We start from the raw sequence: 24,648 nt of genomic DNA on the forward strand, positions 1-24,648 counted from the left end.
ATGTCATAGCGTGGTGGCTTATGCCTGTAATCCTAACCCTTTGGGAGGTCGGGGTGGGATGATTGCTTGAGGCCAGGAGTTTGAGACCAGCTTGGGCAAAATAGCAAGACCCTGCCTTTACAAAAAGTAAGTAATTTGGCTGGGTGTTATGGCATGCATCTGTAGTCCTGTCTAGGCTGAAGCAGAAGGATTGCTTGAGCACAGGAGTTCAAGGCGCCACTGCACTCTGGCCTGGGTGACAGAGTGAGATCCTGTCTCTCTCTCTCTCTCTCTTTTTTTTTTTTTGTTTTTTGAGACTGGGTCTCACTCTGTCGCCCAGGCTAGAGTGCAGTGGCTTGATCTTGGCTCACTGCAAGCTCCGCCTCCCAGTTCAAGTGATTCTCTTGCCTCAGCCTCCCGAGTAGCTGAGATTACAGACATGTGCCACCACGGCTGGCTAATTTTTGTATTTTTAGTAGAGATAGGGTTTCACCAACCTGTTAGCCAGGCTGGTCTCAAACGCCTAACCTCAAGTGATCCATCCACCTCGGCCTCCCAAAATGCTGCGATTACAGGCAAGAACCACTGCGCCTGGCCTGACCCTGTCTGTTTTCTTTTCTTTTTCTTTTTTTTTTTGTTTTCTTTTTTTTTTTTAGACAGAGTATCGCTCTGTAGCCCAGGCTGTAGTGTGCAGTGGTGCCATCTTGGCTCACTGCAACCTCCACCCACCAGGTTCAAGCAATTCTCCTGCCTCAGCCTCCTGAGTAGCCAGGATTACAGGCACACCCCACCATTCCTGGCTGATTTTTTGTAATTTTAGTAGAGACGGGGTTTCGCCATGTTGGCCAGGCTGGTCTCGAACTCCTGACCTCAGGTGATCCACCCACCATGGCCTCCCAAAGTGTCAGGATTACAGGTGTGAGCCACTGTGCCCAGCCGACCCTCTTTAAAAAAAGGAAAAAATACTATGCAGTGAGTATTTTGCATGCATTTTCTTATTTCACCTTTGTCTTTTTATATGATGATACTAAAGGCAGGTGTTAGAGGCTGGATTGCTAAAGCTGACCCAAAGAATGCCTCCCTCTGGGCTGGTTGGTCCCTCTCTCTCAGGCCTCAGTCTTCCCATCTGTACGGTGAGGTGCCTGCAGATCTCTGGGCTCTAAAAATCACAGCTCCATGTTTATCCCTGGCAGAGGAAGGGCCTGGAGTCCTGCTGCTTGCGTCTCTGGGAAACGGGAGCAAAGAGCCACGCATCCTCATGGCCCACACAGGCGTCACCTCCAGTCTCTCCTTGGCCTCATCTCCCCAGCGTCCTGGAATGGCATCAGGCTGGCCCAGGGAGCCCCTGTCCTGTGCCTCTCCTTTCCCCTCAGGGGCTGCCAGGCTGACCACCCCCACCGCAGGCCAGGCCTACAGTGCCCCAGGGAACGTCCTGACCCTCCCCCAGGGTGGCAGCAGGAAGAAGGAAGAAAGGGGATCCTCTCCAGCTGGCCAGAGAGACAGACCTTCTTGTGCTCATCAACCCTCCAAGAATGCCTGCCCTCCCTCCTTCCCCCAAGGCCTGTCCACAGGGGCTTGAGATCAGCCAGAAAAGTCAGGCAAATTTTCAGGGACTGGGAGCGAGGTCTCCCGGCCGGGCCTGGGTCCAGTCTCTGTGGGCAGTGCAGTGCCGAGCCCCACCCCTCAAGCCGTGCCCTGTCCATAGCTCCAGACTTTGACCCTGCACTCCAGTCCGGGCTGTCGGACAGAGGGCTGGAAACAAGACGCTCCAGAATCAGGAGCTTCCCCTCAGGAAATAGCATCCTGTGTCCCCGCACTGCAGTTGTCTGGTCTCTCCAGCAGTTTGGTACTTCCGGTGAGTGACAGATGCACCTTTGAGCTGGGGATAGGGGTTGGGAGAGGGGAGAGGCAAAGGATTTCATGTCCTCCCAATGTCAAAGACAGGGCTCAACATTACAGCCTAAGGCAGGTGACAGGAAAGGAGAGATCCAGCCTCTCAAACATCCAGCAGAGAGACCATAGGTAAGTGATTTTTCCCTCCCCAAGCCTCAGTTTCTTCACCTGGAACATGGGGATCATAACTCCCCTCTTGCAGCGTGAGCCTGAGTGTTAAAAGAGGTGGTGCATGTAAAGTGCTTAGAACAGATCTAGGCACATAGCAAGTACTCAAATGGTAGTTATTATTTTTGGTGGGGGAGTTGGTAGGCTGGTTCTCAAACTTTTATAGCTTCTGTTCCATTTCAAGGATAAACTCTGCAAATAACAACTTCATGAGAAGTAGCCGCGTGGTGCAACCAGGGAGAACTAATTATGTTCATTCAAATGCCTCATCTCTGGCTTACTGATTTTTTTTTTTTTAAAGAAGTCTTTCATATTCTTTGCTATGGGCACATAGCAATCAAAGGCATCAGCTGTCTCAGATTGCCTTCTAGGGGCCAAGGGAGGTCCTAGGCAGATAAATGCAAGACTGAAAGACAAGCAGAAAGCATCAAGTGGCAACTGCATGCCAACTGCCTAAATATTTTTTTGGAGCAGTGCAGAAAGCGCCGATAGAACTGGGTCTAGGTCCGAATGCTGTCCCATACTGACTGCGTAACCTTGGGTGGGTGACTTCTCCCTAAACCTCAGTCCCAGCCTCCAGAATGAGGGCGGTAACCTTCCCTACTTCCTAGAGCAGTTGAGAGGATTAAGAGGATTATGTCAGTACTGCATCTACATGTGTCTGGCAAGTGGCAGAGACCAAAATACATTGGTTCCCTTCCTGCTCCACACTTACACAGACATTCTAATCACACACACACACACACACACACACACACACACACACACACACAAATATAATAATCCCAGTTGTTTGCATCTTCTGGGATACATACTCCAAGCTTGCTGGGTTGAAGTAATGATGTAAAACAGAGGAGAACGGCAACACTAATAAAAACATCAGCAACAACACGAAAATGTCCAACCAAATAACTGAGCTGGGTGCATTTAAGTCCAAAAGCTCATTACCTACACGCATGAATGATTTTACCTAAGGCTGGATCTGCCACATCTGACAATCTGTCTCTGGCTTGTCATGAGGACCTCATGCATTTATTTTGCATTTTAAAACACACACACACACACGTTGCTATAATCAGTGTCAACTTTGACTCATATACTGAATTTTTTTAAAAAAAGATAATTGACTTAGGACTCACACTTTTTTCCTTTTAAATTTTTCTTTTTTTTTTTTTTGACAGAGTTTCACTCTTGTCACCTGGGCTGGAGTGCAATGGCATGATTTCGGCCCACTGCAATCTCCTCCTCCCAGGTTCAAGGGATTCTCCTGCCTCAGCCTCCCGAGTAGCTGGAATTTCAGGCGTGCACCACCATGCCCAGCTAATTTTTTTGTATTTTTGTAGAGACAGGGTTTCACCATATTGGCCAGGCTGGTCTTGAACTCCTGACCTCAAGTGATCTGCCGGCCTCGACCTCCCAAAGTGCTGGAATTAAAGACGTGAGCCACTGTGCCCGGCCTTTTTGATTTTCCATTCTATTCCTACCAATACTCTAAAAATTCCTACAGGCATTTTATTTTATCTTATCTTATTTTATATTATATTTTATTTTTGAAATGCAGGACTCTGAAGCTTCAGCTGTTCCTGTTTACCGGCTTGATTCTCAGATTTTTCAAACCGTGTGATTTACTGGCAAGCATGGCATTTAAGCACACAGGCTTATGAGTCAGGCTGGCCTGGGCTCTGCCTCTCACCACCTGGGTGTCCAGGAGCTGATATTCCAGTGAGGAGACAATAAGGCAAGGAGCTTTGTCAGCTCTCATAAAAGTTTATAGATGAGGTTGGGCGTGGTGGCTCATGCCTGTAATCCTAGCACTTTGAGAGTCTGAGGCCAGCAAATCACCTGAGGTCAGAAGTTTGAGACCAGCCTGGCCAACATGGTGAAACCTTGTCTCTACTAAAAATATAAAAATTAGCCAGGCATGTTGGTGCATGCCTGTAATCCCAGCTACTCAGGAGGCTGAGGCAGGAGAATCACCTGAACCCGGGAGGCAGAGTCTGCAGTGAGCCGAGATTGCACCATTTTACTCCAGCCTGGGCGACAAGAGTGAAACTCTGTCTCGAAAAAATAAAAAGTTTATAGATGAGGAAACTGAGGTTCGATTAGGATCAACCAACTCATCCTGGTTTGCCTGGGACTCTGATGCACTGACTTTTAGTCTGAAAGTCTGCATCCTGGGAGGACCCTCAGTCCTGGGCAAGCTGGGGAGGTTGGTCACCCTCACTCAGTCAAGTTGAGCAACTTGCCCAGGGTTACATGGCTGGTGTGTGCCCAAGTCAGGCTGCGAACCTGGGTCTGTCTGACTCTCAGCCTGGGCCATACTGTCTCTTAGATTCTTCATGGAGAATTAGGAAAAATACAGAAAGCCCTTTATTCCTCTGCCTTCTCATTGTTAACATATAAAAATGGTCAAGCGGGCGGGTGCAGTGGCTCACACCTGAAAGCCCAGCGCTTTGGGAGGCTGAGGGGGGGAGGATTGCTTGAGCCTAGGAATTGGAGGTGGCAGTGAGCTATGATTGTGCCACTGCACTCCAGCCTGGGTGACAGAGTGAGACCTTGTCTCTTAAAAAAAAGAAAAAAATAGTGGTCAGCTCTCCGGAAATTATGCAGACAGTCAAAAAGCCCAGAGAGGGGAATTAACTTAGCCAAGGTCGCACAGCAAGGCAGAAGTGAAGCCAGGTCTGACTCTGCCTTTCTCTTCTCCTCTTTTTTTTTTTTGAGACAGAATTTCGCTCTGTTGCCCAGACTGGAATGCAGTGGTGGGAACTCGACTCGCTGCAACCTCTGCTGCCCAGGTTCCAGCGATTCTCCTGCCTCAGCCTCCCGAGTAGCTGGGATTACAGGCATCTGCCACCGCGCCTGGCTAATTTTTGTAGTTTTCAGTAGAGATGGGGTTTCACCATCTTGGCCAGACTGGTCTTGAAGTCCTGACCTCGTGATCCACCCGCCTCGGCCTCCCAAGATATTGGGATTACAGGCGTGAGCCACTGCACCTGGTCCTCCCTCTCTCCTTTTGTTCCTGCAATGTTTTTGTTCTATGTGATTTTTCAAAATGCTAGGAGACAGGAAGGAGGCCGCTGTGTGTTGAGGGCCTACTCTGTGCCAGGCATGGTACCGAGAACTTTTGCTAAACTTCTTATTTAATCCTTAAAATGACCCTGTGAGATTGGGATTAACCCTATTTTGCAGATGAAGAGCTTGTGTCTCCAGAGGCAAAGTATGGGGGAAGAGGGAAGAGAGAAGACCAAGGGTCCCTGAGAGGGGCTGTCCCGTAAGCCCCAGTATCCAAGCTCAGGCTCGAAGCTGGAAGGAGAATTGCCTAGAGGAACGATACCTTTCTGTTTGTTGGTTCTATCTCCAACTTGGCTTCTGAAACCCCAACAGAGTCCAGTTCTTGTGGGCTGGAGCCGTTTTCCCTCCTTTATAAAACTAGGCCATATTAAGAATGTCCCGCTGTCCAGGGCCACAGGCCCGAGTTGCCAGGAGCTGAGGTCTGCGGGAGGAGAGTTGTGAGTGAAGAGGAGGGAAAGTTGAATTCGGCTCTTCTGGGCACAAATAATTCTCTTGTTCTGCCTCAGCAGGAGCCTGCAGAATATTTCCCTGCTGTGCGGGCTTAAGTAGCTTCAAGGTTAAAAGCTGGTAGGCCTTCTAAACTTCTCAGGGCCCAATCAGCCCTGTGCCCCAAGGCAGGTGGAGTTCTGTGCTGGAAGACCAAGTTCTGAGGCCAGACACTGCGTCTGTCATGCTCGTAGCTGCATTTGCTAGCTGCCAGCCTGGCACATGGTAGGTGTGCATTAAGCGTGTGTTGAGTTTACTCAAATTGAAATTAAGTCACAGCTGTACCATTTAACTGGCTGTGTGACTTCAGGTAAGTCACATCACCTCTCTGAACCGCAGCTTCCTCCTCTGTAAGACGGGACTGATAACAGCAGCCCCTACCTCATGAGAGTGTTGGGAGACTTGGATGAATGGATGCTTGTGAAACACTTAGTGCCAGGGCCAGCTGGCTCACAGTAGGTGCTCCACAAATGTCAGTATATTACTTCTTTTGCATCAGGCAGCTTGTTAAATTTGTTACGTTTGGCTTCTTGTTCAATTTCCCATCCATCCCCTCAAGCATAGGTTATTAGAGGTTGAAGCATCTTGCCCAAGGTTAATGGCCAGTAGGTGGCAGAGCTGAGTCCTGAAGCCAGAGCCCATCGCACTAACCACCGGCCTACCCAGCCTACAGTTGGTCGTGCCCTCTGCTGGGTCTTTTCTATTCCCAGCCCAGAAACTGGGTGTCTGGGGACGCTCCCCAGAGAAAGTTGCATCATTCACCAGCCGTGTGACTGTGGCCAAGTCTCGGTCACTTCTCCATACCTCAGTGTTTCCATTTGCAAAACGGGAACAATGATATTCCTTCCTCCTAGGGGTCATCGGGAAGGTCAGATATAAAAAGGGCTTGGTGGTGTCTGGCACCTTCTAAGCCTTCAGTGGATGGTGGCAATGGCGCTAAGGATGATGGAGATGATGGTGATGATGGTGTGCCTCAACCCTTCCTTCCCACAGGCTGCTGCAATGCGTGTGGTGGTGATTGGAGCGGGAGTCATCGGGCTGTCCACCGCCCTCTGCATCCATGAGCGCTACCACTCAGTCCTGCAGCCACTGGACGTAAAGGTCTACGCGGACCGCTTCACCCCACTCACCACCACTGATGTGGCTGCCGGCCTCTGGCAGCCCTACCTTTCTGACCCCAACAACCCACAGGAGGCGTGAGTGAGGGTCACATAGGGTAGCCTGGGGTGCCCATGGACCTAAGTCTGCAGAGGGAGTCAGGGTTCCCATCACCAAGAGCAAGCCCCTTGTGGAAGCTCTGATCTAGCATAAAATAAAGAAAATGCCAGGCGTGGTGGTTCACGCCTTTAATCCTAGCACTTTGGGAGGTCGAGGTGGGAGGATCACTTGAGGCCAGGAGTTCCAGATCAGCCTGGGCAACGTGGTGAAACCCCATCTCTACCAGAAATACAAAAAATTAGCCGGGCATGGTGGTGCACACCTGTAATCCCAGCTACTCGGGAGGCTGAGGCAGGAAAACCATTTGAGCCTAGGAGGTGAAGGTGGCAGTGAGCTGAGATTCCGCCACTGCACTCGTGACAGAGTGAGACTCTGTTTCAAAAAGAAAAAAATAAAGATTCATAAATATTAAGCCCCTTGCTCTGTGCCAGCTACTAGGAGGCTTTGTCTTGTCTTCCCTAAACTGGGTGCCTGTCAATACCACATGATTGGTGAATCTGGAAAACTTCCTCTGTTTTAATTTATAATTTTTATTTATTTTTTGAGATTGTGTTTCACTCTTGTCGCCCAGACTGGAGTGCAATGGCGTGATCCTGGCTCACTGCATCCTCTGCCTCCCGGGTTCAAGCGATTCTCCTGCCTCAGCTTCCCAAGTAACTGGGATTACAGGCATCTGCCACCACGCCTGGCTAATTTTTGTATTTTTAGTAGAGATGGAGTTTCACCATGTTGGCCAGACTGGTCTCGAACTCCTGACCTCAAGTGATCTGCCCACCTTGGCCTCCCAAAGTGCTGGGATTACAGGCATGAGCCATCATGCCTTGCCAAATTTTATCTTTTTAAATAGAGATAGGGTCTCACTATGTTGCCCGGGCTGTTCTTGAACTCCTGGGCTCAAGTGATCTGCCCTCCTTGGCCTCCCAAAGTGCTGGGATTACAGGCATGAGCCATCATGCCTTGCCAAATTTTATCTTTTTAAATAGAGATAGGGTCTCACTATGTTGCCTGGGCTGGTCTTGAACTCCTGGGCTCAAGTGATCTGCCCTCCTTGGCCTCCCAAAGTGCTGGAATTACAGGCATGAGCCATCATGCCTTGCCAAATTTTATCTTTTTAAATAGAGATAGGGTCTCACTATGTTGCCTGGGCTGGTCTTGAACTCCTGGGCTCAAGTGATCTGCCCTCCTTGGCCTCCCAAAGTGCTGGGATTACAGGTGTGAGCCCTTGCACCCAGCTGAATCTGGAAAACTTCTAAGTGGATGAACATCTAAGTGGGTGGATGGATGCACAGGTTTATCAAATAAATTGCAAAGGTCATTATGGTAGTTTAGAAACTGCCAGATGGTTCAGCAAATGGAACACCCAATGAATAGCAGCTCAAACAGATTAAAAAAAATTTTTTTAAGAGGCATCCTGTCACCCAGGCTGAAGTGCAGTGACATGATCATAGCTCATTGCAGCCTTGACCTCCTGGGCTCAAGCGATCCTCCCACCTCAGCCTCCGAAGTAGCGAGGACACACGTGCATGCTATCATGCCTGGATAATTTTCTTTATTTTTTGTAGAGCCAGGGTCTTCCTATGTTACCCAGGCTTGTCTCAAACTCCTGACCTCAAGTGACCCTCCTGCCTCAGCCTCCTGAAGAGCTGGGATTATAGGCATGAGCCACTGCACCCAGCCAGAATTTTAATTCACACATCTGTAAAAAACCAATGTTTCTGATCAGTGGGCAGTGATTCAGGGGCCCAGGCTCCTTCCATCTCATGGCTCTGCCGTTTTTCCACGTGCTTTTGAGGTCACCTCAATGTCACCATTCACATGGGCTGGTGACTGCAGAAGGATCATGCAGGACCACACATGCAGAGTCTTTAGAGTCCCTTGGCCAGAAACAAGTCACACAGTCACATTTAGCTGCAAGAGTGTCTAGGAAATGTAGGTGAGCTGTGTGCCCAGGGGGAGGAGGAAAAGTTGTAGGAGCGGCAAGTCAATGTCTGCACCAGTGTTTACAAGGAGGGGTGCTTGCAGCCAGACTGAACAGTGTGGCTCATAATCCCCAAAACCAGGTCAAGGACTTCACTGAAACTCATCAGCCACATAATCCCATGCTGGAGGTGCACTCCATATGGTTATGATGGGGCATCCTTCATTCCCTCTCTTCTTTATTCTATTAATGGGGATATATTGGAAAATTTAGGAGGGAGAAGACCCAAGGCATTTGGGGAGTTGCAAGAGTGAACGTGGTGGATTTCTGGTTTTGGACACACCCCAAGCTCCTGATCATGCCACAGCCCCATGCCAGCTGACCTAAGGTTTTTTGCCCAGCTCAGGGCATTGGGTGATCGAACTCTTCATGACCCTTCCAGGGACTGGAGCCAACAGACCTTTGACTATCTCCTGAGCCATGTCCATTCTCCCAACGCTGAAAACCTGGGCCTGTTCCTAATCTCGGGCTACAACCTCTTCCATGAAGCCATTCCGGTGGGTGAACAGTTCTTGACCATGAGGGATGAGCACCCAGGGCTGGGGTAGTGAGGGTGGGTGCAGCGGAGCCTTAATCACAGATGAGGGCGGGGTGCTTTGAGTCTCGTAGGCAACAGACTCCTGGGTTCAAAACAGGTTTGGTTTAAATTCTATTTTTGCTTTGAAAATTATTTTTGTTTTAAATTTTGCTGTTAAATTGGCAGAGGACAAAGAATCTTCTGATGCCCAGGGGAAACTAGCCTTTGATTAGCATGGCTAAAATACAAACACGTTCTGCAGTGATGGGCACTTGGTGCTGAAGCCAAAAGGTTTAATGTGCCCCTGAAGGTCCCAAGGCTTTTTATCAAGAAGAAATAAAATACTCATCAAAGCAAAAACTGCCAAAGCATTTATTATGTGCCGGGCCCAGTCCTAACTAATTTACAGCTAGCGACTAATTTAATTCTCTTTATAACCGGGAGGTAAGGGCTGTCCTTATCCTCACTTAATAAATGAGAAAATGGAGGCTCCGAGAAATGGAGTAACTTGCCCAAGGCCACAAAGCTCGCCAGTGGCAGAGCTGGGATTTGAACCCAGGCCATCTGTGATTACATGGTGTCCAGTGTGCTAACAGGAACAGCACAGCCCTGGGACGGTTTGCTCAGGCTCCTTGGAGAGGGTGGTCTGGCTCTGTGCCCAGAGCCCCGTGCCAGCTCTCAAGGTTCATTCAACCTTTGGCACTGTGCTAAGGGCTTTATCCACATTATCTGTTACCTTTCATGGGACCAAGAGTATTTTTTTTTTTTTGAGACAGGGTCTCACTGTATTGCCCAGGCTGGAGTGCATTGGCATGATCTCGGCTCACTGCAACCTCCGCTTCCTGGGTTCAAGCCATTCTCCTGTCTCAGCCTCCTGAGTAATTGGGATTACAGGCGCGCACTACCACGCCTGGCTAACTTTTGTATTTTTAAGAGATGGGGTTTCACTATGACGGCCAGGCTGGTCTCGAACTCCTGACCTCAAGTGATCTGCCTGCCTTGGCCTCCCAAAGTGCTGGGATTACAGGCGTGAACCACTGCACCTGGCCAAGAGTGATTATTAACTCCATGATACGGACAAGGAAACTGAGTCTCAGAGAATTCAAGTAGCAAGTGATGAGGCTGGGGTCTCTGACACTATGCTCTGTTGTCTGACACTATGCTCTGTTGCTTTCTCTCATCCCCGGGGACTCTCACTGCTGCTGCTTTCTCTCCCCTATTTCTGACTTTTCCCCTATAACTCACCCTCGGTCTTACTCTTACCCTTACCATAAATAGGGGTTAAGAACATGGACTCTGGAACTAAGCTGTATGGGTTAAAATCCCAACACCACCATTTATTAGCTGTGTGATCTTAGACAAGTTATTTAATCTTTCTAAGCCTCAATTGGTCCATCTGTAAACTGGGGAAAGAATAGCATCCACCCCAATGGCTTCTTGTGAAGATTAAATGGACCAGTATAAGAAAATGCTTGGAACAGTGCCTTATATGCACTTAGCATTACATAAGTCTCTGTCATTATCATTTTTTTTTTTTTTTGAGATGAAGTCTCGCTCTGTGGCCCAGGCTGGAGTGCAGCGGCACAATCTCGGCTTACTGCAACCTCCAGCTCCCAGATTCAAGCAATTCTCCTGCCTCAATCTCCTGAGTATCTAGGATTACAGGCATGCACCACCATATCTTGCTAATTTTTGTATTATTATTTAGTATAAACAGGGTTTCACCATGTTGGCCAGACTGGTCTGGAGCTCCTGACCTCAGGTGATCCACCCATCTCAGCCTCCCAAAGTGCTGGGATTACAGGTGTGAGCCACCTCGCCTGGCCCATTATCATTATTATTGACTTCCATCCCACCCAGTGCCCCCTTTGTCCTTCCTCTTCAGGACCCTTCCTGGAAGGACACAGTTCTGGGATTTCGGAAGCTGACCCCCAGAGAGCTGGATATGTTCCCAGATTACGGGTGAGTTTATTGTCACAGGCAAAGGGGACTGGGGCCTGACGAGTTAGCAGACCTGTCCAGAAGGCAGCAGAGGGTAGAGGCACCAGATTTGCTGTCCTACCCAGGCCCTGGTACCCTGGTCTCCTGGTCCTTGGTCCAGCTCCTTCAGAGAGGCTACCCACTAAAACCTGGCCTTGGGCTGGGAAGGTAGGGGGTATGAAATCACAGATCTCAAGCCCAGAAGCTCCATATCACCATCTTGTTTTGTAGATGAAGATACTGAGTTTCAGAGAGGCTAAGTGACTTCCTAAGGTCACACAGCCAAGTGGCCAAACTGGGATTCCAACCAGTCTGTATGACCCCACACCCCTCCTTTCTTTTCTCTGCAGCCTGATGCCTCTCTGGTCTTCTCCTCACCCCACCCCACACCACACCTGAATCCCCTCTACGAATGCACATTCAATCTCCACTTGCATTTTCCAATGTCAGATATGGCCTTTTCTGATAGAAAAATTTTCCTTGCATTGAGCTCAAAACCACTTCCCCCCTTGAACTTCACGTAGTGGTCCTGGCACTACCCTTTGGGCCCACAGAACAACATTGCTCCCACCTCCATTTCACAGCCTTCAAATATAGCTCTGATTTTTACCTTTATTTCCACCTTTTGCCTATTGTGACTCTAGCTATGGCTGGTTCCACACAAGCCTAATTCTGGAGGGAAAGAACTATCTACAGTGGCTGACTGAAAGGTGAGATTTTAAGCTTCACTTTGAAGGAGGTACCTCCCAGAGACCAAGCTGTAGTGGAAGATGGTTTGTGGGCTTCCCTCAGCATGGACTAACCCCCAGGTTTGAAGAATACCCTTAGGCCTGGTGTGGGAGCTATCCTTGGTCCTGATCACCACTGGGCACAGAGGCAATGGATCCTGAGCCTAGCTGAGCATCAGAACCACCTGGGCAGCTGTTTACACATGATGTCTATTAACAACCTCTTTCAAATCCCTAATGTTTGTGTAATAGTTTTAGATGTATTCTTTTAAGGTTTCCAGATACGTTTACATCATCTGCAAAACATAAGCTGCCTTTTATTTTTATCTCCCTCTCTTTTTTTTTTCTTCTCTAACTGCTTTGGCCAATACGTCTAGAACAATGTTATTCATACAGATGATAGTGGATGTCTTTGACTTGTTCCTCATGTTAATAGGAATCTTGCAGTGTTCTAAATTAGCAAACACTCACTTGAGAGATACATTGGTATTTATATTCACATACATTCATATTAAGGGAGATTCCATACTTTTTTTGTGTGTGTGAGATGGAGTCTCGCTCTGTCACCCAGGCTGGAGTGCAATGGTGCGATCTTGGCTCACTGCAAGCTCTGCCTCCTGGGTTCATGCCATTCTCCTGCCTCAGCCTACTGAGTAGCTGCAACTACAGGTGCCTGCCACCACCACGCCTGGCTAATTTTTTGTATTTTTAGTAGACTTGGGTTTTCACCATGTTAGCCAAGATGGTCTCGATCTCCTGATCTCGTAATCCGCCCGCCTCGGCCTCCCAAAATGCTGGGATTACAGGTGTCAGCCACCACGCCCAGCTTGATTCCATACATTTTTTATATATTACTGTTTTTTAAAGATTTTTAGGCCAGGCATGGTGGTTCATACCTGTAATCCTAGCACTTTGAGAGGCCAAGGTGGGCAGATCACTTGAGCCCAGGAGTTCAAGACCAGCCCGGGCAACATGGCAAACCCTGTCTCTACAGAAAAATTCAAAAATCAGCCAGGTATAATGGTGCATGCCTGTAGTCACAGCTACTTAGGAGGCTGAGGTGGGAAGATGGCTTTATCCCGGGAAGGAGAGGCTGCAGTGAGCTGTGATCATGCCACTGCACTCCAGCCTGGGCAACAAAGCAAGACTCCGTCTCAAAAAAAAAAAATATGGAATATATAGTGGCTTTTATCAGATGACCTCAGAAGATTTTTTTAAAATGTAGATTTTAGGACCCCATTCTATACCTGCTGAATTAGAACTTCTGGGATAAGGTTCATAAATTTGCTTTTTTTTTTTTTTTTTTTTTTGAGACAAAATCTTACTTTGTCACCCAGGCTGGAGTGGGATGTAGTGGTATGAACACCGCTCACAGCAGCCTCAACTTCCTGGGCTCAAGTGATCCTCCCACCTCAGCCTCCAAAGTAGCTGGGACCACATGCATGTGCCACAATGCCTATCTAATTTTTTAATATTTTTGTAGAGATAGGGTCTCACTATGTTGCCCAGGCTGGTCTCAAACCCCTGGGCTCAAGCAGTCTTCCTGCCTCAGCCTCCCAAAGTGCTGGGATTACAGGCGTGAGCAAACAGGCCTAGCAAAAATTTGCATTTTAAGAAGCTTCCTGGCGATTCTAATTATCAGCCATGTTTGGGAATCGTTGTACTAAGACATGGCTATTTCTCCTAACCTGGGGACACATGACCCTTGTCCAGTCTTTTCCAGGAAAAACATGCCCTCAAGATGTTTTTCTATCTTGAGGAAATGATGGAAATGAGATAGTTCCAAGGGTATGCTTCACCTTCTTTTTGGCTTATTTCCTGTTCTTTGGATGTTTCTAGTGTAATTTCTTTCTTTCTTCTTTTTTTTTTTTTTTTTTTTGAGACGGAGTCTTGCTCTGTCACCCAGGCTGGAGTGCAGTGGCACAATCTCGGCTCACTGCAAGCTCCGCCTCCTGGGTTCATGCCTTTCTCCTGCCTCAGCCTCCCGAGTAGCTTGGAATACAGGCGCCTGCCACCACGTCCGGCTAATTTTTTTTTTTTTTTTTGTATTGTTAGTAGAGACGGGGTTTCACTGTGTTAGCCAGGATGGTCTCAATCTCCTGACCTTGTGATCCGCCCACCTCGGCCTCCCAAAGTACTGGGATTACAGGCGTGAGCCACCGCGCCTCACTGTTTCTAGTGTATTTCTAATCGTGATAGATGTTTTTCCTATGGGATGTTTAAAAGGAGGGTGGATGTCCTCAGCCCACCTCCCTCCTCATGCCTGGCTTCTGACAAAGGGGAATTTGGCACTGGTACAACTCTCCCCTTCTCTACTCTGAATCTCATCGCCTTTGCTGTTACAAAGCAATGTGGTTGTCATAGGAAGTGCTCGGGGCTAAGAGGCCTGGGTTTGAGTTCCAACTCCATCATTGACTCACTCTATGGCCTTCAGCAAGGCCCTTCCCCCACTCCATCTGCCCAACAAGGGGCTTGGACCATCTCTGGTTTCTCAAAGGAGATTTTGTGGACCACCAGTCCAGCTAGGTGCTCATGAGCTGATTTGATGACACAGCCATCTTCTCAAGCAGCATCCTGTGTGACTAACGTCCGCAGAAGGTTGTTTGGGAAAGGTCCCTGTGCCACCCTCTTGGTGGGATGGGGCAGATAGCTGAATACTGGGCTTTTTGATGTGTTTGATCATCCCAGGTTAACTGAGAGGGGAGTGAAGTTCTTCCAGCGGAAAGTGGAGTCTTTTGAGGAGGTGAGCTGCAGGGCTGATGCGGTGGATGGGGCAGGGAGAAGAGGGGAGGCCTCTGCTTCTTGCTGCTGAGTCGGGGGCTCCCTTCTCAGGCTCCTAGGGTCCCCACAGGCCTGCCCCAGACCCTTGCCCCAGGAGCACTCAGGTATTCTGAAGGAGGAAGTCTCTGCCTTCATGTTGGTAGTGGGAACAAAGGAACACTGGGATCATGGTGGCCATTAGGAGCTGATTTATGTCTGAGACTCAATGAGTTTTGGGGCTAGAGAGCTGGCCGCATTTTCTCAGTGTCAGCTGCACTCCAAGGTCAGAACTTGGTTGCTTCCTAACCCTACTGACATCTGTGTTGGTCTTTCTGCAAAGTCCAGGCCCTCAGCTGACTCTCCTCTAAAGCAGCACCACCACCAATAATCATGATAGGAAAAGCCACCATCTCCAGGCACCAGCAAAAAGAGCTTTACTGTATGGCTTCATTCAATCCCAGCATCTAAAACCCTGCTTGGCACATGGAAGGCACTCCGTACATGTAGCTACTAGTGCTATGTCATGAAGACTAACCTGCTCTGGTCAGGCCCTGATGGACACCGAAGATACATAGTGGACCCAATGCAGTCCTCATTCTCAGTCATTCACTCAGGAACAATAGTAGCGTCTTGCAATGTGTGTGTCCCTTGACTTACTCGTGGTGAGAGTCACTGGGGCTGGGTTGGGCAGCTTAGGGGCTCACGATGCGTGCTTGAGATGAGATCATCTCATCTGTAGACAGAGCTGGGGTTCCAACGTGTCTTCTGCAAATGTCTTGGCAGAGTAGAAGGCAAGAGAATAAAGTTAAAAGGAGTCAGAAGGAGAAAGAGAACTATCTCTGCTTCCTTTCTGACTTCTTTTGGGAGCTTCCAGGAAGATTTCCCCCATCCAAAGAACTGTTTTACAACCACTTTTATATTCGGAGTTGTGCAGGAGCCTCATAACAGCCTATGAACAGCCATGGGCAGCCTCATTTTACAGGGGCAGCCGAGCATTAAGGAGGTAACGAGCCATTTTCAAGGTCACACATCAGATAAATAGCAGTGTGAAAATTTGGAGCCAGGCCCCTCTGATTCCTCATTGAGATCTCTCCCCACTGTTCATCAGGGAATAGACAGATTGAGGGTAGAAGAAAGGGGAAGAGAGAACAGGGGATACCAGGGTCTTCCCCACCTTTCATCCCCCACTACCCTGTTGGTTGCTACCAGGTGGCAAGAGAAGGCACAGACGTGATTGTCAACTGCACTGGGGTATGGGCTGGGGCGCTACAACCAGACCCCCTGCTGCAGCCAGGCCGGGGGCAGATCATTAAGGTGAGTGTGAGGGTGAGACCCCTGCCTTTTGTTAATAGGAAGATCATTCTGCATGCTTATTTCATCTCTCAAGATCATGGACAAATCAGGAACATCTGTTAGAGGAACCCCCCGGACTGCAGGGAATTGACATGTAAAAAAAACAAACCTGTCCCACCCCCATTGCTCTCTTTCAGGATTTCCTCTTGGTCGTGAAGCATGCATGTATGCGCTTGTACCTATGTGGGAGCAGCATATGCCTGTATTGCAATAAAAATAGCAAACATTAGAGTGTTTACCAAGCCCCAGATACGTCCTAAGCACTTTATTGTGTTTATTATTATTATTAATTATTATTAATTGTGTTATTATTATTATCATTGTTATTATTATTTTTGAGACAGGGTATCACTCCATTGCCCAGGTTAGAGTGCAGTATCTTGATCATGGCTCACTGTAGCCTTGACCTCCCAGGCTCCCACCTTAGCCTACTGAGTAGCTGAGACTACAAGCGCATGCCACCACCATGCTCAGCTAATTTTTTTATTTTTTGTAGAGACAGGATTTCACCATATTGCTCAGGCTGGTCTCAAACTCCTGGGCTCAAGTGATCCCCCCGCCTTGGCCTGTCAAAGTGCTGGGATTACAGGCGTGAGCCACCACGCTCAGCCTATTGTGTTAATTAATTTAGTGATGGCCACAGCCCTTTGAGCTGGGTACTACCATATTGTCATTGTCATCTTACAGATGAAATTGAGGCACAGAGGAGTTAAGTAACAGGCACAAGTTCACACGGTAGTAAGTAGTGCAATTGGGATTGGAATCCAGGCAACCTGGCTTAAGAGCCTGTGGGTGCAAGCATTGTTCCATGCCTCCTCTTGCTGTGTGTGTGCATATGTGTGAGGGTATGTGTGTGTGCATGTATGTGAGTGTGTGTGTGTATGTAAGGGTGTGTGTGTGCATGTGTGAGGGTGTGTGTGCATGTGTGTGAGGGTGTGTGCATATGTGTGATGGTGTATGTGCACATGTGAGGGTGTGTGTGCATGTGTGTGAGGGTGTGTGCATATGTGTGACTGTGTGTGTGCACGTATGTGAGGGGTGAGTGTGCATGTATGTGAGGGTGTATGTGCATATGTGTGATGGTGTGCGTGCATGCACACCATGTGAGGGTGTGTGTGCATGTGCATGAAGGTGTGTGCACATGTATGTGAGAGTGTATGTACATGTGTGTGATGGTGTGTGTGTGAGGGTATGTGTGCATGTGTGTGAGGGTATGTGTGTGCATGTGTGTGAGGGTGTGTGCATGTATGTAAGGGTGTGTGTGCATGCATGTGTGTGAGGGGTATGTGTGTGGATGCATGTGAGGGTGTGTGTGTGCATGTGTGTGAGGGTGTGTGTCTGAGGGTGTGTGTGTGCATGTGCACCTGTGAGTGTTTATAGGTGTGCAGGTGTGTGTGCTTCTGTGTGTAGGGGTGCGTGTGTGTGTTCCTAATGTGGGCTGATGGGTGTAACAACCAAATGAGTGACTGAGGCGTAAGTCTCAAATCATCGAGGTTTATGGAGCCAGCTTGAGGGCACACCCAGGAAAAATGCGAGTCACAGATGCACCTGTGACTCCTTTTTCCAAAGAGGTTCTCAGGAGATTTAGTCTTTATACATTTTCTTTTTAAAAAAAAGTGAGAGAAGGGTGTAGCAGCGAGAGAATGATTGCATACTTGTGAGACTTTAGTTAGTGCCCAGTAAATCTACATTTTACATAAGATGAAGGTTTGGGCCAGGCGTGGTGACTCACACCTGTAATCCCAGCACTTTGGGAGGCTGAGGCAGGTGGATCACGAGGTCAGGAGTTCGAGACCAGCCTGGCCAACATGGTGAAACCCCATCTGTACTAAAAATACAAAAAATTAGCTGGGTGTGGTGGCAGGTGCCTGTAATCCCAGCTACTCGGGAGGCTGAGGCAGGAGAATCGCTTGAACCCAGGAGGCAGAGGCTGCAGTGAGCCGAGACTACGCCACTGCACTCCAGCCTGGCAACAGAGCGAGACTGTCTCAAAAAAAAAAAAAAAATTGAAGGTTTGAAGAAAAAAGGAATGGAGGAAATTCTTTATCTGGGAAAATAAGCTTGTCATTGATGTTATCAGTGTGGAGTCTGTTGAAAGGGCTGGTTTCTGCTTACCCCTTAGGGAAGAAAGCCTAACTTTGGTCAGGTCACTGAGGGAGGGGATATAATGAGACATGTCAGACCTCCCTTCCCCCCGCAGCTGTGAACTCAGCTCCAAGGTTTCTCTGGGGCTCCTGGGGCCAAGAGGGGGTCTGTTCAGTCAGTTGGGGGCTTACAATTTTATTTTTATTTCTCATGTGTATGCATTTACATGTGTGTACTGGTGCTTTTCTTCGGACCTGTGGGTGAGGAGAAACAATGCTTCAGGGAGCAGGGGTGGCTGCCAATTAGGGCAGCTCTTCCTGCAAGAGGCAAGCAGTCAGGTGCAGACTTGGGCCATAGTGTCATGAGAGGTCTTATAAGGAATCAGCCTGGCCACTCTTGTCAGGACATCTGGCCACAGAGGGGAGCAAGGGCAGCCACATTGACTCACCTCCACTGATGAGACTTTCCTGCCCTGAATCAACAGGTGGACGCCCCTTGGATGAAGCACTTCATTCTCACCCATGACCCAGAGAGAGGCATCTACAATTCCCCGTACATCATCCCAGGGTAAAATTGGACTGTTCTCGGGCAGAAGAGTGGTCCCCTTCATGCCCTCTTCATGACCCTGCTGCCTCCCCCAAGCTCCTTACTCCCTGCAGTTGTTCCCTTTCAATGTTTTTATGTACTTAGTTATTTATTATTATTATTTTTTGAGACAGAGTTTCACCCTTATTGCCCAGGCTGGAGTGTAATGGTGCGATCTTGGCTCACTGCAACCTCTGCCTCCCAGGTTCAAGCAATTATCCTGCCTCAGCCTCCCAAGTAGCTGAGATTACAGGTGCCCACCACCACATCCAGCTAATTTTTTGTATTTTTAGTAGAGACAGGGTTTCACCATGTTGGCCAGGCTGGTCTTGAACTCCTGACTCAGGTGATCCACCCACCCTTGCCTCCCAAAGTGCTGGGATTACAGGCATGAGCCACCGTGCCTAGCCCCTTTCAATGTTTTTAGTGAGTTTGAGCTACTGAATCCCTGGGAAGGCAGACTCAGCCTCGACTGAGGTCTACCGTGAACATTCTTTTGGATGACGATAGTGGTGATGCTGGAGACAAAGGCAGTGGATGTAATGTGGTGACACTAAAAGTGGTATGTAGGTGGCTCATGCCTGTAATCCCAGCACTTTGCAAGGCCGATATGGGAGGATTTCTTGAGCCCAGGAGTTCAAGACCAGCTTGAGCAACATGGCAAGACCCCGTCTCTACAAAAATACAAAAATTAGCCAGGCGTGATGGTGTACGCCTATGGTCCCAGCTATTCGGGAGGCTGAGATGGGAGGATTGCTTGAATCTGGGAGGTTGAGGATGCAGTGAGCCATGTTCACACCACTGTACTCCAGCTTGGGCCACAGAGCGAGACCCCGTCTCAAAAAAAAAAAAAAAGTGGTGTGAATGGCAATAATGGGAGTGGGAATGGGAATGGTGATTGGGGTTGATGGTGATGATAATGTTAGCAGTGGAGATGACAATGTCACTGAAACCAGTGGTGGTGTTCATGGGATGACAATATTGTTGATAGTGGAATGGTGGTGTTAGGGATAATATTGTATTGATGGGGAAGACAGCGTTCATTGAGGTGGTGATTAGCGTAAGAGTGGTAGAGTGGTGATGTTAATGGAGGTGGTCTGGTGCTGATGAGGAGATCAATGTTGATGAAGGTGTGATTGGGAGTGGGGATGGTAGCTGGTGCTGATGGAAATGACACTATCAATGATGTTAATACTGTAGCAGAGCTGACAGTCTCAAAGGCAATGTTAATAACATGGTTGCACCAACCATGTTATCTCAATGGCGATGTTACTGGTGTCGTGGAGATGACAATATCAATGGCAATGTTAGTGGTGGTGGTGAAATGATGAATGCAGTTGGTGGTGATGACATATTAATGATAGTAGCAAAGACAATGTTGTTGATGGAGATGACAACATTGATGGAAGTGGTGATGGAAGAGTTTGTTGTTGGTGTTGATGGTGATGACAGTGGCAATTGAGGTAGTGATGGTGGTGGTGTTAGCAGAGGTGACAAGGTTGATGGTAATGACCTTTATTCATCTCAGAGCCTTCATTTTCCTTCATCCTTGACCCTCCTCATTTGTATCTAGGACCCAGACAGTTACTCTCGGAGGCATCTTCCAGTTGGGAAACTGGAGTGAACTAAACAATATCCAGGACCACAACACCATTTGGGAAGGCTGCTGCAGACTGGAGCCCACACTGAAGGTAAGGTAGGGAGGAGTAGCAGTGCCCTAAACCAAGGTCCTGGGAGCTTGGTAATGAGGACACTTCAGGACGGGAAGATGCCACCGCTGGGATAACTGGGCAAATTAATTCCAGCAAGGGATGTGGAATATAACAGAATTTGATAATGTACAGGGAAGTTCTTGCTATGGGCTAATGAATCCTGTCTGGCCATGTCTGAGAGCCCTTGATTTTCACATTTGTCTGCGAGTGATGATGAGAGTAGTGATGGTGATGAGGATGAGTTGGTACTGATGGTGAGGAAAATGCTGAGAATGGTAATAGTGATGGTGATAAGGTGGTGACAGTTGTTAAAATTATGGCGGTGGCTGATGGTGAGGGTAGTGGTTGATGATGGAATTGGTGGAAAGGTGGAAGCAGTAATGGTAATGATGTTGGTAGCTGATAAAGATGGTGTTGGTGGTAGTGGTGATTGATAAAGATGACTGTGATTATATTAGTGGTGGTGGTGATGAGATTCTAAAAGCTAACTCCCTACTACCTAAAAATGGCAGCAGGAAAAAAAAAATCCAGAAATGAGTGATCAGCACTTTTCTTTCCAGAATGCAAGAATTATTGGTGAACGAACTGGCTTAAGGCCAGTACGCCCCCAGATTCGGCTAGAAAGAGAACAGCTTCGCACTGGACCTTCAAACACAGAGGTATGCTCCCATGGCAAGGAAAGTAATGCCCTCTTCCACTCCTCAGATGGCTCTGGCATTTTCAGGGAACAGTCATGTCTGATCTCAGGTTCCACACAGGCTCCATAGCAGGCAGGGGCAGTGGTGGCTAATATCCCCTCCTCTATAAATGGGGAAACTGAGGCTCAATGATGGTTAAGGACCTGCTCAAGGTTACATAGAGGGGCAGTGGTGATGTTAATGGAGGTGGTGCTGATGAGATCAATGTTGATAATGGTGTGACTGGGAGTGGGGATGGTAGCTGGTGCTGATGGAAATGACACTATCAAGTATGTTAGTACCACAGCAGAGGTGACGATCTCAAAGGCAGTGTTAGCTGTGCTAACTGTCTCATTGGCAATATTAATGGTGTGGCAGAGATGACAGTATCAATGGCAGTGTTAATGATGGTGGTGAAATGGTGAATGGGATTGGTTTTCTAAAGTCTGTGGTCAAATAACAGGAAAATGTGTACTTACTGGATGTGTACTTCGTGTCAGACACAGCAGCAAGTCCATTACATGAATGACCTTATTAAATCTCCTCTGGAGCTCTTTGGGATAGGGACAGTTCTCCCTATGCTTCGGATGAGGAAACTGGGGCAAATTAAGAGGTGAAGTCGCTTGCCCAAGTCAGACCACTGGTGGAAGGCAGGGCTGGGATGTGATTTGAATTTGACTCCAAGGCTATTTCCAGATATCCATTTTGTGGCTGCCCCATCATCTCTTGCAACTGTTCCAGGGGGTCCCCACCATTCCACCCGGGTGCCAAGAGAAACTCAGGTGGCATCTGGCTTTGCCCAGGACTCTTCGGGAGGCTCCTGAGTCTTCCAGGGCAGAAGAGCTTCATCTATTCTTTCCACCGTCCCTCTCGGACCTGGCCACCTTCTCTCTTGCCTCTCCTAGGTCATCCACAACTATGGCCATGGAGGCTATGGGCTCACCATCCACTGGGGATGTGCCCTGGAGGCAGCCAAGCTCTTTGGGAGAATCCTGGAAGAAAAGAAATTGTCCAGAATGCCACCATCCCACCTCTGAAGACTCCAGTGACTGCTGCCTCCCCCCACAAGAACTCCCTTCTCCCCTCAGCCAATGAATCAATGTGCTCCTTCATAAGCCATTGCTTCTCCCTCACTTCTTTCCTCAAAGAAGCATGAGGTGAGAGAAAGCCACAAAGTCAGTGCCTGGAGAAGGGTTCAGCCCAACATGGGGCCCCTCTCATCACTGAAATCCCTCTACCTTCTCTGGGTCTGGCATTATAAAGAACAGCTGAGGCTGTCATTCCATGAGTCTTCAGAAGAAAGGACAGCTCAGAAAATCAAAGAGGCCAACTGCCCAGAGCCACAGAAAATGGAGGATAATTGAGGCTAAGTAACCTGATTACAAGTTGTACTAACATATTAAAGGTTCTGAAAAGTCCTGCAGCAAAGACAACTATCTGATGTTGTTTAACCCAGTGCTTGCTAAACCTATCTGGCTGTGGAACTCTTTTGCTCAGAGCACCCATGAATGCCATGACACAAATCTGAGAAAATGCTGGAACAGATTTTTTTTGTGTCTGTTGTGTTTGTTGTAGAAGGTTATACATACAACTGGGGTGTGGAGGGGCAGAGAGGTGAGGCACTGAACTAGTAACACATGGTGTTTGTTCCACATCTAGAATTCCAAATGGCATCAGCTATTCACAGAGTGGCCCCATGAGCACCACGTAACCTTTGAGGAGGGGCCACTGGAGGGATCATCCCACAAGGAACCCCTTCATAGAGAACTGTTTTAGTCCATATTCTGTTGCTTATAACAGAATATCTGAAACTGGAGATTTCTTTTCTTTTTTTTTTTTTTGAGACAGAATCTCGCTCTGTCACCCAGGCTGGAGTGCAGTGGCATGATTTTGGCTCACTGCAACCTCCGCCTCCCAGGCTTAAATGATCCTCCCTCCTTAGCCACCTGAGTAGCTGGGACTACAGGCGCTTGCTACCATGCCCAGCTAATTTTGTGTGTGTGTGTGTGTGTGTGCGTGTGCGTGTGCGTGTGTGTGTGTGTGTGTGTGTGTGTGTGTTTTGTAGAGACTGGGTTTGGCCATGTTGTCCAGGCCGGCATTGAACTCCTGGGCTCAAGTGATCCTCCTGCCTCAGCCTCCAAAGTGGTGGGATTATAGGCATAAGCCACCACGCCTGGCCGAAACTGTGGAATTTATAGAGAAAAGGAATTTATTTATTACAGTTATAGAGTCTGAGAAGTCCAAGGTTGAGGGGCCACATCTGGCGAGAGCCTTCTCTCTGGCTGGTGCAGAGGTGGGGACTCTCTTCAGAGTCCCAGGGAGGCTCAGGGCATCACGTGGTGAGGGAGCTGATTGTGCTAATGTTCTAGCACAGCTCTTTCCCTTGTCTTAGAAAGCCACCAGTTTCCTTCCCAAGATGACCCATTAATCCATTAACCTAATAACCCATTAATTGATAAATGGATTAATCCATTTATGAGAGCAGCGCTCTTAGGATCCAATCACCTCTTAAAGGCGCCACCTCTCCAGACCACCACATTAAGGACTAAGTCTCAACATGAGTTTTGGCAGGGACGTTTAAGCAATAGCAAGAACTAAACTCACCAAGCATACTCCTTTTTGGGGGGGCAATTTAACATCTCTCTTGTCTTTGGGCTGCACCCTCTGAAATGACAAACAAGCTCCCAGATGTTTTTGAAAGCCTTAAATGAGCCTAGGAGACCCCTTAGCATCTTCATCCCCAATTATCAGCCTCAGCCTCTGAGGTTGAATTTTCACCTGTCTGGGTTTCTGTGAAAGGCCAGAGCCTAGGAAGCCTCATGCATCTTGGCCCAGGAGTCCCCTGTGTGCTGTGAAGAGGTCTCAGTTGGCTCCTGCCATGCCATGCCATGCCATTTCCATGAGGGTTGTTTCATGAAGCATCTGCCATGATGCTGGCCAGGCCTAGGCTAAGTAGGGTGAGAGAGCCAAGATTTAAGGTAGACATCCATCCTAACAACAACAGTTATTATTATTATTATTTTGAGACGGAATCTCACTCTGTCGCCCAGGCTGGAGTGCAGTGGCGCAATCTCAGCTCACTGCTACCTTCGCCTCCCAGGTTCAAGCAATTCTTGGCCTCAGCTTGAGAGTAGCTGGGATTACAGGCGACCGCCAACCTGCCTGGCTGATTTTTGTATTTTAAGTAGAGATGGGGTTTCACCATCTTGGCCAGGCTGGTCGTGAACTCCTGACCTCATGATCCACCCACCTCGGCCTCCCGAAGTGCTAGGATTACAGGTATGAGCCACTGCGCCCAGCCAGTAATTATTATTATAGCTAAAACTTAATATATTCAGTCTGGGTACCATACTTTGTGCTAAACTCTTACAAAACATTGCTCATTTAATCCTTACACATGCCTCATGAGGTAGCTATTATCCCATTTCATAGGTGAGAAGACTGAGGCAGAGAAAGG

General features: G+C 48.3%; 1 protein-coding gene and 1 pseudogene across 2 annotated transcripts; both read left to right on the forward strand.

Annotated features, from left to right (window-relative positions):
- Nucleotides 1–24,648, forward strand: part of LOC129526019 (basic proline-rich protein-like) — a 328,162-nt pseudogene that overhangs the window by 298,883 nt on the left and 4,631 nt on the right.
- Nucleotides 1,613–22,484, forward strand: DAO (D-amino acid oxidase). 2 transcript variants are annotated; one of them, XM_004053849.4, is made up of 11 exons: nucleotides 1,616–1,834; nucleotides 6,592–6,794; nucleotides 9,177–9,291; nucleotides 11,197–11,273; nucleotides 11,936–12,001; nucleotides 14,708–14,762; nucleotides 15,989–16,093; nucleotides 18,702–18,784; nucleotides 20,376–20,493; nucleotides 21,075–21,173; nucleotides 22,097–22,484. In XM_004053849.4, the coding sequence occupies exons 2-11, from the start codon at nucleotides 6,601–6,603 to the stop codon at nucleotides 22,226–22,228; spliced, it is 1,044 nt and encodes a 347-aa protein (XP_004053897.1). In that variant the 5' UTR covers nucleotides 1,616–1,834; nucleotides 6,592–6,600; the 3' UTR covers nucleotides 22,229–22,484. The 2 variants fall into 2 exon arrangements, with proteins under 2 accessions (XP_055214943.1, XP_004053897.1); XM_055358968.2 differs by lacking the exon at nucleotides 15,989–16,093 and having other exon boundaries at nucleotides 1,613–1,834.

This window comes from Gorilla gorilla, chromosome 10 (assembly GCF_029281585.2).
Source record: "Gorilla gorilla gorilla isolate KB3781 chromosome 10, NHGRI_mGorGor1-v2.1_pri, whole genome shotgun sequence".
NCBI lineage: Eukaryota > Metazoa > Chordata > Mammalia > Primates > Hominidae > Gorilla > Gorilla gorilla.

Bases quoted from the DNA above. Each gene is read 5' to 3' on its own strand.
- DAO (XM_004053849.4), top strand. From the start codon at position 6,601: ATGCGTGTGGTGGTGATTGGAGCGGGAGTCATCGGGCTGTCCACCGCC. The intron at 16,094-18,701 runs GTGAGTGTGAGG...CTGAATCAACAG, and splicing joins GCCGGGGGCAGATCATTAAG to GTGGACGCCCCTTGGATGAA. The intron at 18,785-20,375 runs GTAAAATTGGAC...ATTTGTATCTAG, and splicing joins TCCCCGTACATCATCCCAGG to GACCCAGACAGTTACTCTCG.